This window comes from Grammomys surdaster, unplaced genomic scaffold (genome assembly GCF_004785775.1).
Source record: "Grammomys surdaster isolate TR1022 unplaced genomic scaffold, NIH_TR_1.0 254, whole genome shotgun sequence".
NCBI lineage: Eukaryota > Metazoa > Chordata > Mammalia > Rodentia > Muridae > Grammomys > Grammomys surdaster.
Genome location: NW_021604695.1, coordinates 961,966 through 979,105, shown reverse-complemented (window position 1 = coordinate 979,105; position 17,140 = coordinate 961,966). Strand labels below are relative to the sequence as shown.

The 17,140-nt window shown below is 44.1% G+C and overlaps 1 protein-coding gene across 3 annotated transcripts in view; it reads right to left on the bottom strand.

The window, feature by feature from the left end:
• Positions 1 to 17,140, bottom strand: part of LOC114627474 (ubiquinol-cytochrome-c reductase complex assembly factor 1) — a 96,539-nt gene that overhangs the window by 53,123 nt on the left and 26,276 nt on the right. For all 3 annotated transcript variants that reach the window (XM_028775303.1, XM_028775304.1, XM_028775305.1), the window contains exons 5-6: positions 13,674 to 13,746; positions 5,152 to 5,209 (exon numbers count right to left, since the gene is read on the bottom strand). In XM_028775303.1, the coding sequence (XP_028631136.1) occupies positions 5,152 to 5,209; positions 13,674 to 13,746 (131 nt within the window). The remainder of the gene's footprint in view (positions 1 to 5,151; positions 5,210 to 13,673; positions 13,747 to 17,140) is intronic.

Below are 17,140 nucleotides of genomic sequence, written 5' to 3'. Positions count from 1 at the left end.
ATCAGCGGGCATGGGTGCAGGTCTACCACACTGGCAGCTATAAAGGATTCTCAAGTGGGATCTTGATAGCACTTATTTGCCTGACTTTATCCTCTACTGAGACCATGAGAGAGATGCCAACATGGTGGGTTATTTACTGGTGTGCTGGCTCGCTGAGGCTTTCCTGGGGCTATGTACATGGCTGTCTCTACCTAGTTTCCTAAACTTCCTCTCTAAGCTTTCTAGGGGGAGCACGGTAGCCACCAGATTAGTCTGTGGCAAAAGAAAGCAGGGCAAAATGCTTCCTGAAACCATCTCACCTGATGTGAACTACCATAAGCTACGCATGGCTTGCAACCAGATCCATAAGATCAAGGTCGTGGCTGGCAAGTACCAGGGCACTAAAGGGCATGTGTGCTGATAAAACGCTTCTGCATGGGCCTTTGGTTTGAATGAAAACAAAGGAACTCAACAACCTACGTGTATGGATGTGTGAACACAGCCTCTGGCTCGGGGAAGGAGAACAAAGCTGTGCACACGGCCAGGGCACACCATATATAGCAGGTCTGAAGCTGCTGGAGTCCAGCAGGAGCCTGGAGGCCCTACAGCTACATCAAAACTTCAACGGTGGTTTTAAAGAGGCCCTGGCAGATGCTGCCAATGCTTGCCAGGGCCGTCTTCTGGCTGGACTGTGATGGGGACAGTATGTTTTCCAAACCCTTTCCAGTCCATACCTTACTTCCTTTTCTTCTTTACAAGAGTCTTCCCTGGCTCCCCTAATATTCACTCCTCCATCTTTCTATGGCACTCGAAACATCTTTACAGGTTCCTCTGGCTCCGGACCCCTAAAGGTCACAGATTGCAGTCCGTAAACACTTACTATTTCCAGGGCTTTCTAGGACACAGACAGTAAATGCCAAGAAAAGCAGCGCTCACTTTAGAGCTGGTAGTTTAAAAGGCATTTCTGTCACTATTTGTATTTAGAAAAAGAGATCTCGGTCCCCTTGGTCACCAAGAAGGCACACTAGGGCATTAACAGTTCAGAGTCAGCTTGGTTTGTCTCAGATTCTCCACTGCTATGTGGGACATGAAGTGACTTGTGACAAATGTCATCAGGTCACCAGAACCATCCCTCCTCGTGTAAAACAAGGGAACTGAAGTAAAGACATGGCTTTGAAAACTGCCTTCTGGGTTTACAGGAAGCTGCTTCAGAGTCCTTTTACACATACAAGAGGTAGCCATGTCATTTCCACATCCTTCACACCAACCGGCAACCTTTTCACCCACTTAGACAGCGTTGCTGAGACGAGATTTACTCTGTGCACGCACAGACCTCAGGACTTAGGAGTGCATATCGGTTCTGCGGAGGGAGGACCTGAGTTCTGGAATTTCAAGAACTTTCACAATGAAATAACAAATGAGGGCATTTATAACTTGAATGAAATTTTACCATTACAAAATATTGGTGGGGGGGAGAGGCTGAGACTTAAAGAGAAGACTCATATAAATAATAACAATAGTTATTATTATGTGCCTGCCTCTGCCTTCTGACCACTGGGATTAAAGTCCACCACCACCTGGCTTAGTTGTTCTATCTTTTTTAAGGCAGAGTGATGAAGCAGGACATCGGACACCCTCCTTTGGCCTCTGCACACAAAAATCACATGCAGACAGACTCACAGACATGTACAAACACAAATCATGTAATACACATATGTATGTATCAAAATATTACACAGTCCTCCATTGACATGTGTAATTTTTATGGGTTTTTTTTTTTTTTTTGATTTTTCGAGTCAGGGTTTCTCTGTGTAGCCCTGGCTGTCCTGGAACTCACTCTGTAGACCAGGCTGGCCTCGATCTCAGAAATCCACCTGCCTCTGCCTCCCAAGTGCTGGGATTAAAGGTGTGCGCCACCACCGCCCGGCATTTATGTTTTTATATATCAAATTTTTAAACTTAAAATTGTTTAAAATGAGAAGAACTACCAAAGAATCACAGAAGAACTGCCTTCAAATGGAAGGGAAGGCTTTATAATGAACATAATGCCTAAATTATATGTTGAGGAAAAACAAGAGTGTCCAGTAGTAAGAAGGATAAATACCAAGACACCACAGAATGGCAGACAAGAGCAGTAAAGGTACTGGCTGTATCTTCTAGGACATGAATGGCAGAAACTTGAGAGCAGAGGTGGGAATCAGGGACTGGCGGTTGCACCCTGGTGATATCAATTTGGTGGGTTAAACCTTCAACTTCTGTGTAAAATTAGTCCAAATAGAATAGGAAGTATCAGACAGTTCCTGACGTTGTAAAGACAAACTTTACATGTTTGCATCCAATGTGAGCATGTGTACTGGTTATAAAGTAAACTCACTTACTACTGTTAGCTCAGGGTCAAAGAGTTAGGGCTAGGTAACGAATGATTGACTGACCAGGTGAAACAAATGGAGGACAGGCAAGACGAGCTCCCAGGTCTCTGGTACAGGCACCTGAATGGACTCAGAATGGCTGGCTAAGGAAATGTGCAGGAAGGCGGCTTTTCCAAGCCCATGTAGGGGTGCTGGGTAACTCCAGCAGCGTCTTTTTCAGCAGCTGCTGTCAATACTGATCTTGTTCAGCAAAGACAACAGACACACAGCGCCACTGCAAGCTCACTGAACATACAACTAACAAAGGAACAGAAGGGAGTCTACGGCCTTAAATCTCAACCCACAGAAAAACGTATGAAACCAGAGAGAGTAGACAGGAAAAGTGTAATATTGTCAGTGTACAGGATTGCTGACATCTCCTTCCTATCTCATCTGCCAATAAGGACCCAGCACCTAAGGGCGACAGTCACCTATGGGGCCTAGGAAAACATTCAGGAAAGCCTCCCATTAGGGAACTTTCATTTACTAGGAGTCTGTCTGGTGTGGTTTTTGTTTGGTGGGGATTTGTCCTTCCTTATGATCGCCCCCTAAGCCTCTGTATGTCCTTGTTTCCCCGCCTCCTCCCTCCCAGCTGCCTCTCCCAGAGGTCCCTGCAGTGTCTCTGCTTACTGCACTATCAGTCAGAGTTTGGCTACTCCTCAGTTTATCCTCTGGGATCTCAGAGCTAAGAGAACAGAACTAGAAGAACCTGACTTTTCTACAGACTTGATGGATAGATCCATCCCTCTTCTGTTTTCACCCTTCAGGAAAGGGAGTCCCCAATTCTCAGATCACTACACAACTGGGCCCCAAACCACTTTCCTGGTGACCTTCTGACTACATTCCTCCAAATACTTCAGCCAATTGGCTGCCTTCAGACACTCTGAGTTCTGCAGGTCCGGAACCTCCCTCCTGCACGGAACTCAGACGCAGTCTACCTTTGTGCTTCTGCAGCTTTTTCTTGGGCTTTGAGCCAGGCATTTCAGTATCATCTACTACAGACAACCACGCTCAACCACGCCCATCTTCCACCAGTTTCCTGTGAAATGTGTGAACCGAAGCACAACCTTCTCTCCAGTACCTCAGGGTCCTGACACACAGTAGGTCCTTGACGAGGATTTGCTGAGTTAAATAAACAAGCTGCTGAGACACCAAAGCCTATATAGATCATGAGAATTACGAGCAAGGAAGAGGCTGGAGAGAGACAAAGAACAGATGCCCCTCCCCACCTCTACTCAACTGGCGGTGGGACACCCCATTCCTCTAAAAAGTCACCTTCGGCAAGAAGAGCTGAGCAGACACGATTTGGAAAGTTTAAAGAAATCCAAGTCATTTCAGGGCTCTCTCGGCTATTAGTCAGGTGTTGACCTTGGGATGTGGTCACGGGGATTATATATTTTATTTTGCCATCCACTCCCTCTCCCACTCGGATACCTCTAGCTATATGGGCAATAAAGAGTCTTTCATACGGGCTCTGAATATTATCATTGAGCTCCTCTGGGGACAGCTTAGCCTTCTCACAACCCTCCTGCCTTTCCAATGAGTAATTCTACCATCCAGTCCTCACTCTTAAAAAAGTAGTTTTCTTCTCAATGTATCCAGTATCCCTCCCTGCACCCTGTGCTTAACCCCCACCACGGACACCAAAGGCAGACAGTGTGCCTTCTCAGCCGCCTGACAAGGAGTACAGTATCTACCTGAGGACTAGCAGCGCTCGGAAGGGCTCCAACAGTCAGAGCGCAGTCTTCTCTCCTGTAAGCGCCACTTATATACACTGTGCAACTTAGCAACACAGTTTATACCTGGCCTATCTCCCTCACCACGCTGGGCTTCTTGAGAGCCAGCCCTAGTATCCAGTGAAGTGCCTAGGGCACAGTGTCCCTTCTATAAAATACTGGTTTAGAGGGTTCAAAAAAAAAAAATCCATAAAATAAGCTGCCCCTTCAGGCTCCTCAGCCAAACTCAGGGAAGATGTGAATTTGGAAAGAGGGGCGCTGCAGAGACTATCAGGACCCAACATTGTAATACAGTATCGAGGCCTGTGATGCAAGGCTCAGCTAAAGGCAGGCTCGAACAAGCGTCCTTTGACAGGCAGCCAATCCCACGCTCCATGGAGCATTCACTATGGTCTGTGTAGCCACCAGTTCTCCAGAGTTTGCTCTCCCAAGATCTGGCAGCTCCCTCAGCCCCTACCTCAGTGACTCCTATATCCCCCTTTGACCTTTAATGCTGTGTAACAGTAGATGAAAAAATGATTTTTTTTTTTTTACTTCACAGCTGAAGGGAAAAAACTATACTGTTTAAGGTGTTAAATATTTTCACATGCAACAACTCTGGCTTACCCTAACCTGCACGCACACTCAGAGAGGCACAGGCGTAAATGTCAGTGGTATAATTTGTTATAGGTTTCTGATGACCAGCAATGAAAATGACCACGGATTCTCACAATTCAAACCACTTTTACGTAAATGTGAATTTTCCTAAAACAGCCGAGGGACAGAACTTTTCCATCCAGCCTCAGAAAGTCTCTTAGAGATACTGATAGCATTATTCATGGGGTTAGGTGTTCTTTGAAAAAAAATATTACAAATATTAGTTTCTTTCTGGGTTTATGCTTTGACCTTTAATAAAAATGTGCTTCAAGGCACCAGTTATGAAAATGAGAGGGACAGGTTTTCATGCCTGAACAAGTGCCATTTATATAATCAGACCCGAGGAGAGCCGCATCTTAAAGCACACACACGTATTTGATGACCTCACTTACCAGACGTGAAGCAGGGTTATAAGAAACCAGGAGTTGAATGTATCCGGCATCTGACACCCTAGAAAATGACAGTGAATAACAGTGTGACTAGGTGAAGGTGCAGCGGAGGCATACGGACTTGTTTTAACCACGGGTGGGAATCTGTTCAACTAAAATATATGGCAGCGTGGTATTTCTGACCATGCTATTGTAGAAGAGAAGAGTAAGAACATAACGCAGAACCATGGGCTGGAGCACCAGATGCAGACAACTAGCTTTCCAGCTCCAGCCTTGTTGCCACCTTGTCGCCTCGGGCAGACGGTAGCCTTATAACCTTGGGCAGACTTCTTCTTCCCTCTGAATTTCTCACTTTACACAATGTGGCAGACGTGACCTCTTAGTTCCTTCTAACCTCCTGAAGTTCTGTGCTATTCTCCCTTTCTTGGCTTGAAGCCTAAAATGCTAAACAAACACCACCTCCCCTGCTCCCCTGAAGCATCAGCTACTGTAATCACTTGAGCCCTGCTGAAAAGGTTAAGCTTTCTAGCCTCTGTTTCCAAGGTTTTAAAGACAATCCAATGTGGTATGGCCATGAATGTGCCAAATGATTTATCCAAATAACCGGGACGGTGAAAAGTGGAACAACTCTTAGGAGCTAGGGCTGAACAGGGAAGCAGACTCCAGCTCCTCAAAGGCCAGACTTCAGCCCCCCAGGGACAACACTAGGCTCTTGGTTTATATCCTGTGACCCGGGTCTCAATTCTCACATGTGAGAAAGCCCTATGGTCAGCTAAGGGATGCTCACTACAAGTTCCCTCCTTCTTACATGACAGGGAGCAAAGCTTGACAAGGGGCAGGAAAGATGGATGAATGAGAGAAAATTAGGGGCATGTGAGCCCTTGTGGTAGAATCAGTCTTTTGGAGTGACAACTCACAAAAAGGAGGAGGAATAAGGCTGGACATGACAGCACCGGCCTAGAATTCCAGCACACATCCTGTGACCCTGTGAGTCAGGACAGCGCTGCAAACTCAAAGCCAGGCTGGGGTACATAAAGTCTGTATACCCGGCCCCTCAAAAAAAAAAAAAACCTCCCAAAGTATCCTCTGCCAGTCAGTGTTCAGTGAGGTGACGGTTAACCAGGGTCACTAGAAGTGAACACACAGGGCTGGACCCTAGGAGGGAAGACCACAATTAGCAGCAATCAGGGAGTCCCTGGTCACTGTGGCTGGGCTTGTGACTTGCCAGACGTAGTAAGTGCTTCACAGCAGCCTGTAGCTCAACAGATCTGCCCAACACCCTCAGTATGTGTATATTTATATTCCCCCTGGACAAGAGAGGAAGCTGGCAGTGGGAATCAAGACAATTACTCAGGGAAACACAAACCATGAAGTGAGGTACCTGGGGTTACATTCACGCTTCCTTGATTCTACCTGCAGTGTGTGGATTGCTACTCAAGCAGCTCTCTGATGGTAAGACGTGGAGAAAGGGCTGTACTCCACCCAGTGCAATGCTAATCATCTTTTACAGTATTTCTCTTAATCTTCACCTCAACACAAGAAAGAATTACCATGATCCTACTTTAAGGTAAAGAAACAGAATCAGAAGGCCAAGTAGCTATGGACAGCACCATGCTAAGCTAGTGGCAAGGCTGGGCCTTGAATCCAGGTCTGTCACAAAGGGACACCAAAAATCTCGGGTGAGTTTACTGGGTGGTGCCCAGCAGCTGTCAAGTGGACTTCCTCTCTGAGCCCAGCAGGAGGGAGCTGGAGGCTGGCCTGACCAGCCATCCAGCTATTCAGACCCACGCCATCTGAGTGCCGGCCAACCGCCCTCCACCTACAACAAGAATAGCCCCGAGAAACTCTCAAGCCCAGATCTCAAGTTGGGTCAATTTTGGATGTTAGAACAAAACATTAAAAAGAAAGGTTTTCTTGGAAGTCTGTCTTTCAATCTGGAGAGTGAAATCTGGCTGCTTGTACAGAACAGCCTGTCCAATGGCTACCTCTACATCACAGCTTCCCAGCAGCTGCCAGGAGCCTGTCCAATTTTCTCTGATGGGGAATCAGTTCTTGGGCTGAGAAGCATAGACAGACAGACAGACAGGTCAGCAGCTGGCCTTGGGTCACAGTTTTCCCTTCTGGGGGTCAGCTAAGGGCTGATGAGAAGGCTGGCACATGAGTAAGCCCCTGTGCCCATGGTCAGAACAGAAAGCCACAGAGTAAACCTCAAAAATATCAAACCAACAAGTGAATGTTGACTATGAGCAACACCAAAATACAATTCTTAGCTCAACAAAGTGTGTTTACATACTTCAGGGCTAAACCCTGAGACACTGCCATGATCACACTCCTGCTCCAACACACAAAAAAGAGACAAAGTTCAGTAAAATTAAATAATTCCATTACTGTCACCAGAGAGTGATAGCACCACTTTTTAATATGCAATCAGATTACTTAATTCAAAATCTAGACCTTGCTACTTTGAAGCAGATCTAGGTGGTGTTTCTGGCCTTCTCCGGGGCCCACTTTCCTTCTCTCTATAAATCAGTGGGCAGAACAAGAGGCCCTACCTCAGAGCTATTTTGACAAACAAGAGGTGCTTAGTTATACCGTGCTTAGTTAGCTAAGCCAGGTGCATGGCACAAGCCTCTAGACCCAGTCCCAGCACTTGGAAGGCAGAGGAGATCTGAGGTAGAAGCCATGCTATTCTATGTATCAAGTTCAAGGCCAGCCAGGGCTATATAATGAGACCATCTCAAAAAAAGCGTTTAGCAAAATGACTGCCATTTAAAATAGGGATTCAATATCCACTGTCATTCTACAGTGAATTAAATAATACAGTTCAAATTATCTTTGAAAAGCTTTACCAGTTACTTGAAATTGTGTCACAAAGTGGACTGAAATCTCAACTACTGGCTCAGAATTTCTTCATTAGAACCTCCTCCTCCCTACGGTGATCAGTTTCTTAGAGGCAAAAAGAGCCACAGACAAGAATTCAGAATTAAACACGAGCTTTGATAACTGACCACCTCTGCTCCAAAACACCAGGAAGAAACTACATCATGCAGCAAGCACGCTCATGTGACGGGCAAGGGCATCATCAGAGCATCCCATAAACAACAGGTGCCAAAGTATCCAACCGCTCAGAGCCCAGATGCATTGAGCACTCTAGATCTCACTCAACCTTTACACACTTTGGCTCTGACACGCTGGTCTCTGGTATCTTAGGGAGGACTGTCCGAGAAGCTGACAGGCACAGCTTGCTCACACAGAGTCATCAAGAAATGGCATCAGCCTGACTTTAGCCAGGGAGAATGACACTTGCCAGATACCCAAGGCTCTGTCCTCAGGACTCTTGAAATCAAGTCTTACATCAAAGACCTAAATGGGCATGGCCACTTTAAAGGGATGATCTTAGGAAGCAGTATATAAATCTCACTATTTTATTCCAGCCCTCACTAACTTCCTTAGAATCCAAACCACAAGAAAGTCAGTCTCATTATTTTGCAGATTTTTTTTTTTTTAAATCTTTCACCTCCAGATGGTACTTTCCAAATCTGTTCTTTGTTCGCTAGTCATACTTTGGAATTCCTTTGGTTTGATTTCAAAATGTAAACCTAGCAAAAAAAGAAAAAAAAAAAAAGGTGGGGGGGCACAGCAAATCAACATGCCATAGGGTGGTTGGTTTGTAGTCCTGGCTAGGTCTAGCCTGGAACTCATGTAGAACAGGCTTACCTTAAGTTTATAGCAATGTTCAAGCCTCTCTCTTCTGAGTACTAAAATTACAAGTAAATATAACAATGTCTACTTATGTTACAGGTTTTTGTGGCTGTTTTGTTTTGAAACAGGATCTCTCTATTCAGTCCTAGCTGGCCTGCACTCACAGAGACCTGCCTCCCAAGTACCACCATGCCAGCCTATGCCATAGATTTTAATCGGCAAATGCCTACTTAAGTCTTAGAAAATCTGAAGGGAGAGGGTGATCAGCAGAAAACTCACTGCCACTTGCACTGAAGGACAAAGTCAGGCCAAACTCACCAAGACATACACCATGGTGTGCATTCACACGAGTGTCCAGCACTAACATAGATCTCACAGAGCAAGCTCTCGTCAAAGTAAAGCAAACCCCAAATGTTTTAGCCACACTACAATTTCTAGTCTGTGGTTACATCCATTCACAGGCAGCATGCCACAGCAGGAAAATCCCTGAGGTTTAAGCCAGACAACGCAGGTGCAAGGCTTGGCTAGGCAATCCTGGGCAAGTCACTGAGCCTCTTTAAGCCTCAACTACTTCTAAACGCAAAACAAAAATAAACAATAATGCAAGCACTTGCTATCCCACAAGATTGTGAAACTCCTAAAGGAACAAACAGGAAAGCAAACAAATATGAGCCATTAATACATAACTGTAACTTCAGAAACTTCTAAGGTAGTAATCACAAGCTACGGACTGAAATATGAATACTAACTACCTATGTAATAACTGTCTTTTATTTGATACTATAATATTAATCCAAACTCCAAAATCTTTGGTAGGGAGCTAGACAAATGTGTCATTGGTTAAGAGCACTTGCTGTTCTTGCAGAAGACCCAGGTTTGGTTTCCAGCACCCACATGGCAGCTCACAAGTGTCTGTAACTGTAGTTCTGGGGTTTCCAACGCCCTCTTCATGCATGTGGTGCATAGATACACATGCAGACAAAACATTCATACATGGAAAGTAAATTTTTTTTAAAAAAAAGGAGGAACTTTTAATAACAGGGAGTAAAAGCAAGCATTCGTCTAAAATAATTATAATAAATATGAATAATCAAGCATTAAACATCTGATGATAAACTTTTGTTTTTTCTTTTCTGTATGTACATGTGTGGTACATATGAATCTTTGAGTGCACCCACGCATGGGATGCAAAGTCCAGAGGAGAGCATCAGATGGCTTCCCTTATGGCTCCACCTTATTCCTTTGAGACAGGGAGAGCTCACCATTTTGGCAACTAGCAAGCTCCCAGCATCCACCAGTTGTCACCTCCCTCCCACAAAGCTGACGTTACAGGCATGTCTGGCTGCTGAGTTCTTAGATGGCTCAAGGGACTTGAATGGGGGTAGTGAGGTAATGAAAAGACAAACAGATGAACACATGGACACAGACAGAAATGCTGGTTCAGGTGGTCTTAGATGGAGAAACCGTAACACCCCAGAAGCTGAGCGTTGATTTGAACAGAGATGGGGTTCTGGACCCAGCTGAGCCAGGAGGCAGAGTTTTAGGTACACAGATGAGCAAGCAGACAAGGTCAGCCATCTCAGTAGACACGGTCTCTGTTCTGCACTCATCAAGCCGCTCCCTTCTGCAGGGCGAGAGTTATAGTGGGCACTTTCTACACAAAGCATCAGCTCTCCCACCCAGACACCGGAGGCGAGCTCGGCATCCCCCAGCCTCATCCAGAGAAGCTTTGCCATTTTTCTGTGGGTCTCAGGCTATGGGGTCCTAACGTGGCCGTGCCCAGGTTGACAACACACATTTACTCGAGCAAACTTGGTTCCTTATCCTTGACTCTGTGAGTGATCTTCCTTCCTGAGCTAACTAGCCTGGAGGATGTTTCTATGAAAAAAGATGCCCTGGGAGGCTGGAGACGGACTTTAGCCGAGCTCTCATGGGTGCGATCCACACAGACAGAGCTCCAAACAAACACAGACAACCAACACAAGGTGGATAGGGTGGGTTTGTTGGATTTTTTAAAGATGACTTATTTTTATATGTATGGGTGTTTTGCATCTGTGGTGTGCATCGAATGCATGCCATGCCCACAGAGGCCAGAAGAGGGCTTCAGAATCTCTGGACCTGGAGTTAACAGAGAGTTGTGCCCGGATGTGTGGGTGCTGAGAACCAGCTTAGGTCGTTGAAAGAGCAGCAAGTGCTCTCAATTTCTGAGCCATCTCTCCAGCTCCAGATATGGTTTTTGTTTTGTTTTTAATGTTAATTTCTGAATTTAAAAAAAAAAAAAACCAGTCAAGAAAATTATTCCTAATGCTAGTCTGCTATACTCATAGATTGGTGCCTGGCCCAATTGTCATCAGAGCCTTCATCCAGCAACTGATGAAATCTGATGCAGACTCACAACCAAACACAGGCGGAGCTCAGGGGATCCTTCAGAATAGGGAAAGGAAGGATTAAAGGAGCCATATGGGTCAAGGACTCCACAAGAAAACTCACAGAATCAACAAACCTGGGGCTCAGAGACTGAACCACCAACCAGAGAGCCTGCATGGGACTGACCTAGGCCCTCTGCACAGTACAGTTGTGTAGCTTGGCCTTCTTGTGGACTCCTAACAGCAGGAGCAGGGTTTTCTCTAACTCTGTTGCCTGCTTTTGGGACCCTTTCCTCCAGCCAGGAGAGGAGGTGCCTAGTTTCACTGCAACTTGATTTGCCACGGTTGGCTGACATCCATGGGAGGCCTGCCCTTTTCTGAAGAGAAATGAAGGAGGAATGGATGGGAGGGAGGGCCTGGGAGGAGAGGGTGGAGAGGAAACTGTGGTTGGGACGTAAAAAAGTAAATGCACAAACATACAAACAAACAAACAAAAAGAAGTATGCTAAAAAATCAAGTAAACTAAACTAAATTTAAAAGGTCACAGGAAATGCACATCGATCTAAGAAACTAACTTAATATTTCATCATTTGAAGAAAGTATATTTTCTCATTTTGGACTAATTTCTTTCTTTTTTCTTTTTTTAAGAATTAGTTATTTATTTTATGTATATGAGTACTTTGTAGCTGTCTCCAGACACACCAGAAGAGGGCATCAGATCTCATTACAGATGGTTGTAAGCCACCATGTGGTTGCTGGGACTTGAACTCAGGAACTCGGGAAGAGCAGTCAGTACTCTTAACCACTGAGCCATCTCTCCAACCCTTTGGACTAATTTCTTATATAGTAAAAAACAGTTCAGGGCTGGCAAAATGGCTCGGGAGGTGTTTGCTGCCAAGCCTGATTGAGTATGATTCCCCGGAATCCACATAGTGGAGAGAACCAACTTTTATAAGTCGTCCTCTGACCTGTACATGGGTCCCATGGCATATATGCTGATATACATGTGTGTGCATGCATTCGTGTGCACAGATACACATACACACACTGCGATTCTTTTTTAATTAAATAATAAAAAACTGTTTATGAAGAAGCAGGAAAATTGTCTTTCCTAATGAACAAGAAAATAGAAAATAGATTTTTTTTTTTTTACTGGTTTAGATCACTACTAGTTGATTTTATCAGTATAGGATTAATTTGATGCTGTAAACTGTAATTATCAGCACAGTTAGAAAACCAGCAAAAAAAAAAAAAAATCAGAATTATAACTCAGTATAGTATTTTAAGTCTCTAATATTTATCTGTTGAAATAATGAAGTAACCAAAACAACTTACATTTGAGCTTTTAAACAACCAATATAGTTATCGAGCAATCAAAACTACATCTAGCATTTTTTGTTAATTATGTACAGATATTTGTTGCAGAGTAAAGTACCAGCTGGATGAACACAGAACACAGGTTTCTGTCTAAAGCAGTGTTTCTTAAGCTGTGGGGTCGAGACCCCTCTGGAGTAGACTAATCCTTTCACAGAGTCACCTAAGGCCATTGGAAAACACAGACATTTACATTATGATTCATAACAGTTAGCAAAATTACAGCTATGAAGTAGCAATGAAAATAATTTCATAAAGTCACACCATTAGAAAGGTTGAAAACTACTGCTCTACAGTCTGTGGACACAGAAACGGCTCGCATTTTCCAATGTCCTTACAAATGCCTATTTTAGTAGCTGCGCTAATAATTATAGTTTACAGAATCAAATGAATCCTATATTGATATAATCAACTGCTAGTAGTGACCTAAACCAGTAAAATGCTCTGGTAAGCAATTTATCAATTAGACGTATTATAAAATTATATAAGCCTTTGGGGCCAATAGCCCTCAAATAGAAAGAAGAATCATGAAATTTATTTTAGGACCAACTAAAACAAAAACTAGAAACAAAAAGAGAAATTACTGACAAAAAAAAGTCCTCATCAAATGCTAAGAGTGGGAGTGGTGGCACACACCTGTAACACCAACACTTGGGAGGCAGAGGTCAACCCCAGCCACCAAAAACAAACAAACAAACAAAAAAAACCAGAGGGCTGGGGAGGTGAGTCAGTCCGTGAAGTGCTTGCCATGCTTGACCACCTCAGCCTGATCCCTAGACCCAGACACAGTGGCCTATGCTTGGGACACCAGTGATGGGGAGGCAGGAACAGGAGGCTTGCTGGAGCTCCCTAGTCATCATGCACAGCCTAACTGGTAAGCACCAGCCCAGTGAAAGACCCTGTCTCAAAGGAGGTGGGCGGTGTTTCAGAGGATAACACCAAGGTAGCTCTCTCAATTACACATGCGTGAGGAAACACATTCAACATACACACACAAAACAAATGCTTAAAAACAAACTTCAAACTCACAGACATAGAAATCAACAGTGGATCATGCCTTCCAGAACAATCGGAGTTACTTACTCAGAAAGAATTCCTCGAAGTCAGTTTTCTCCACACAGCTCGTGTACATGCGGAGGGCCGCGATCTTGATCTTCTAGACAAAAAGAAGGAAAACAGACTCAAGCCAAGACTGCAAGCTCGAGTGTCCCTCGACATTGTTGGACCGCAGCTCTCAAGTTCCTTCAGCTAAGAGCGGCACAAACCTGCAGCAATTCATTGATTTATTTTCTTTTTTTGAGATAAGACCTCATATAGCCCATGTTGAGTGGGAAATGGTTTGTAGCTCAACTGGTCTCAAACTCCCCATTCTATCTTCACTTTTAAAAATAAATAAATAAGCCGGGCGGTGGTGGCGCACGCCTTTAATCCCAGCACTTGGGAGGCAGAGGCAGGTGGATTTCTGAGTTCGAGGCTAGCCTGGTCTACAGAGTGAGTTCCAGGACACCCAGGGATACACAGAGAAACCCTGTCTCGAAAAACCAAAAAAAAAAATAAATAAATAAATAAATAAATAAATAGAGGCTGGAGAGATGGCTCAGTGGTTGAGAGCACTGACTACTCTTCCAGAGGTCCTGAGTTCAATTCCCAGCAACAACATGGTGGCTCATAACCATGTGTAATGGGATCTGATGCCCTCTTCTGGTGTGTCTGAAGACAGTGACAGTGTACTCACATAAGATAAATAAAATCTCTAAAATAAATATATAAAATTAAACAAAATATAAACCCCTGAAATTCTTTAATTGTTCCTCAGAGGCTCTACTAATTAGTACATGATAGAGATGGCATGTCTTCTCTTCAGACTCATAAAACAAACAAAATTCCTTAATAAATATGAAATACATTGCACTATGCCTCGAAGTATTAAATATGAAGTACTTAGTATACAATATTAAATTTTTAGGGGCTGGAAACAAGACTCAGCAGTAAGAATGCTCCCTGCTCTTGCAGACGACTAGATCCCACATGGAGTCACGATCTCTGTAATTTCAGCCCCAGGAGATATGACATCCGATTCTGCCCTCCAGAACAACGGGAGCTCATGCAGTGCACATACATATATACACACACTCAACACACACACACACATAATTTTAAGAGCAAATCTAAAACCTAAAAATCAATTATTAAAGAGTTGCCTTGGTCTTTAGAACAAGTAATACATGAACAGGTATGTCAATGACTAAATAAAGCTAAATAAACCAGTGTATCAACAAAAGGTACATACAAATTTCTTTTTCCTTCTTAAATGACAGGGCAAGCTGAGCACAGTGGCCCATGCCTATCATCCTAGGACTCAAAGAGTTCAAGGTCTACCCTACATAGCAGGTTCCAGGACAGTCTAGACTATATAGTTCAAGAGACTGTCTCAAAAACAAAGACAAACAAACAGACAAACAACAAAATGAAACTTTAAAAAGGGCTGGAGAGATGGCTCAGCAATTAAAAGTCCAGGATGCTCTTGCAAAAGACCCGGGTTCAGTTCCCAGCATCTACATAGAGGCTCACAATCACCTGTAACTCGAGTTCCATGGGTTCCTATGACCTCTTCTGGCCGCCACAGGCACCAGGCACACAAGTGGTACACAGACACTCAGGCACATATATGTGCAGGCAAAATACTTATGTGATGGTTTGTATATGTTTGGTAAGGATATGTATATGTTTGTATATGTTTGGTGTACTATTTGGAGGTGTGACCTTGTTGGAGTAGGTGTGGCCTTGTTGGATTGGCGTAGGTGTGTCACTGTGGGCATGGGCTTTAAGACCCTACTCTTAGCTGCCTGGAAGCCAGTCTTTTCCTAGCAGCCTTCAGATAAACATGTAGAACTCTCAGCTCCTCCTGCACCATGCCTGCCTGGATGCTGCCATGCTCCTTCCTTGATGATAATGGACTGAACCTCTGAACCTGTAAGCCACCCCCAATTAAATGTTGTCCTTATAGAAGCTGCCTTGGTCATGGTGTCTGTTCCCAGCAGTAAAATCCTAACAAAGAGAACTTATGTTTATTAAAAATAATAATAATAAATAACTGAAACAAAAGCAAAACAAAAAGAAAAATTAAACAAGCTGGTGTGGTTGCTCAGGCCTTTAAACCCAGCACTTGGGGGCTGAGATGGACCAGAAGTTCAGATTTCAACCACGTGAGATCCTATCTCCATAATAAATATATAAAAACAAATAAACTGAACCCATTAAGAGTTAAGAAGTATAACATCACAGTCACAGAGATTTATCCAGGAATGCAAAGTTGAACCCAGCGCTGACAAATCCCTGTGATTCACTGAAGGAGGGATAAAGGAGGAAGAACTACTTGTCCATCTTCATCAAGAACTACTTCAGGCAAGCATAATGGCGCACGCCTTTAATTTCAGTGTTAGGAGGCAGAGGCAAGCAGATCTCTGAGTTTGAGGCCTGCCTGATCTACTGATTGAGACCAGGACAGGTAGGGCTACATAGTAAGATCATTTTTCAAAAACAAAACAAATAAAAACAAAAAATTATGCTTTGTATAAGTTTAAGTGAAACATAGCAGATTTCAGAAAACATCCATCTACGCCATCACCAGTCTAACCACAGCCTTGTCCTGATACGTCTGACTCCTCAGGCCTTCTCCTATCCTGAAGACAGAACGTCAGCTTCACTCAACACTGAGTATCAAACTGACTTCTGCCACAGATGTAAACGCTACGGTTGAGGGCTAAACAAGATGGACAAAAACTCCTGCCTGGAGGAATGTACGGCCCAGGTTAACTAGACAGATTTGTAATTTTAACTAAGATTCTTAACCACCTCCCCCCAACTCAATGCTTGTAGTTTCCTTCAGGTTCCTCTATATAAACTCCTATCAATCACAAATAATAATCACTCTGCCCCAGAAAAGGCAGACTTGTCTCCAAGGCCCAGGCTCCAAATATATCCATGGAAAAGCATTAGTGACAAGTAAGGTCTAGTTGACCAGAAAATACACTCACGAGAAAGCATTCACTACACTCACGAGAAAGCATTCACTACAAACTATGACTAGTTGACGAGATTGCCAGCATCTTTAGGCAGTGCTCACTCCATGGCAATCAGGTACAGTTTATAGCTCTTTCCTTTTCCTGTAGCAAAGCCAAGCATTTATTCTTGGGTGAGATATTTTCCTGGACAAAACTCTAAAGCAAGTCTCTGAGGACCATCACACAGGGACAGGAAGTGACAGCTGGGAAGAACCTCTTTGAGATTCAAGCAGTAATGTGAGGGGAGGAAGGAGGCAGACTAAATTTCCACCCAGTTGATGTGACCTCTTTCAGTCTTTGGATGACCTCATGTTCACTTCACTGCCAGTTCGGGAGGCTTCCCCATGCCACTTGTCTATGACAGGAACATCCTCTGGGATGAGTGTACCCTCCTACAAGATGAGAAGTGAGTGGACTGACCCCGTGGACTAATGTGAGAGAGTGGACTGACCCCGTGGACTAATGTGAGAGTGAGTGGACTGACCC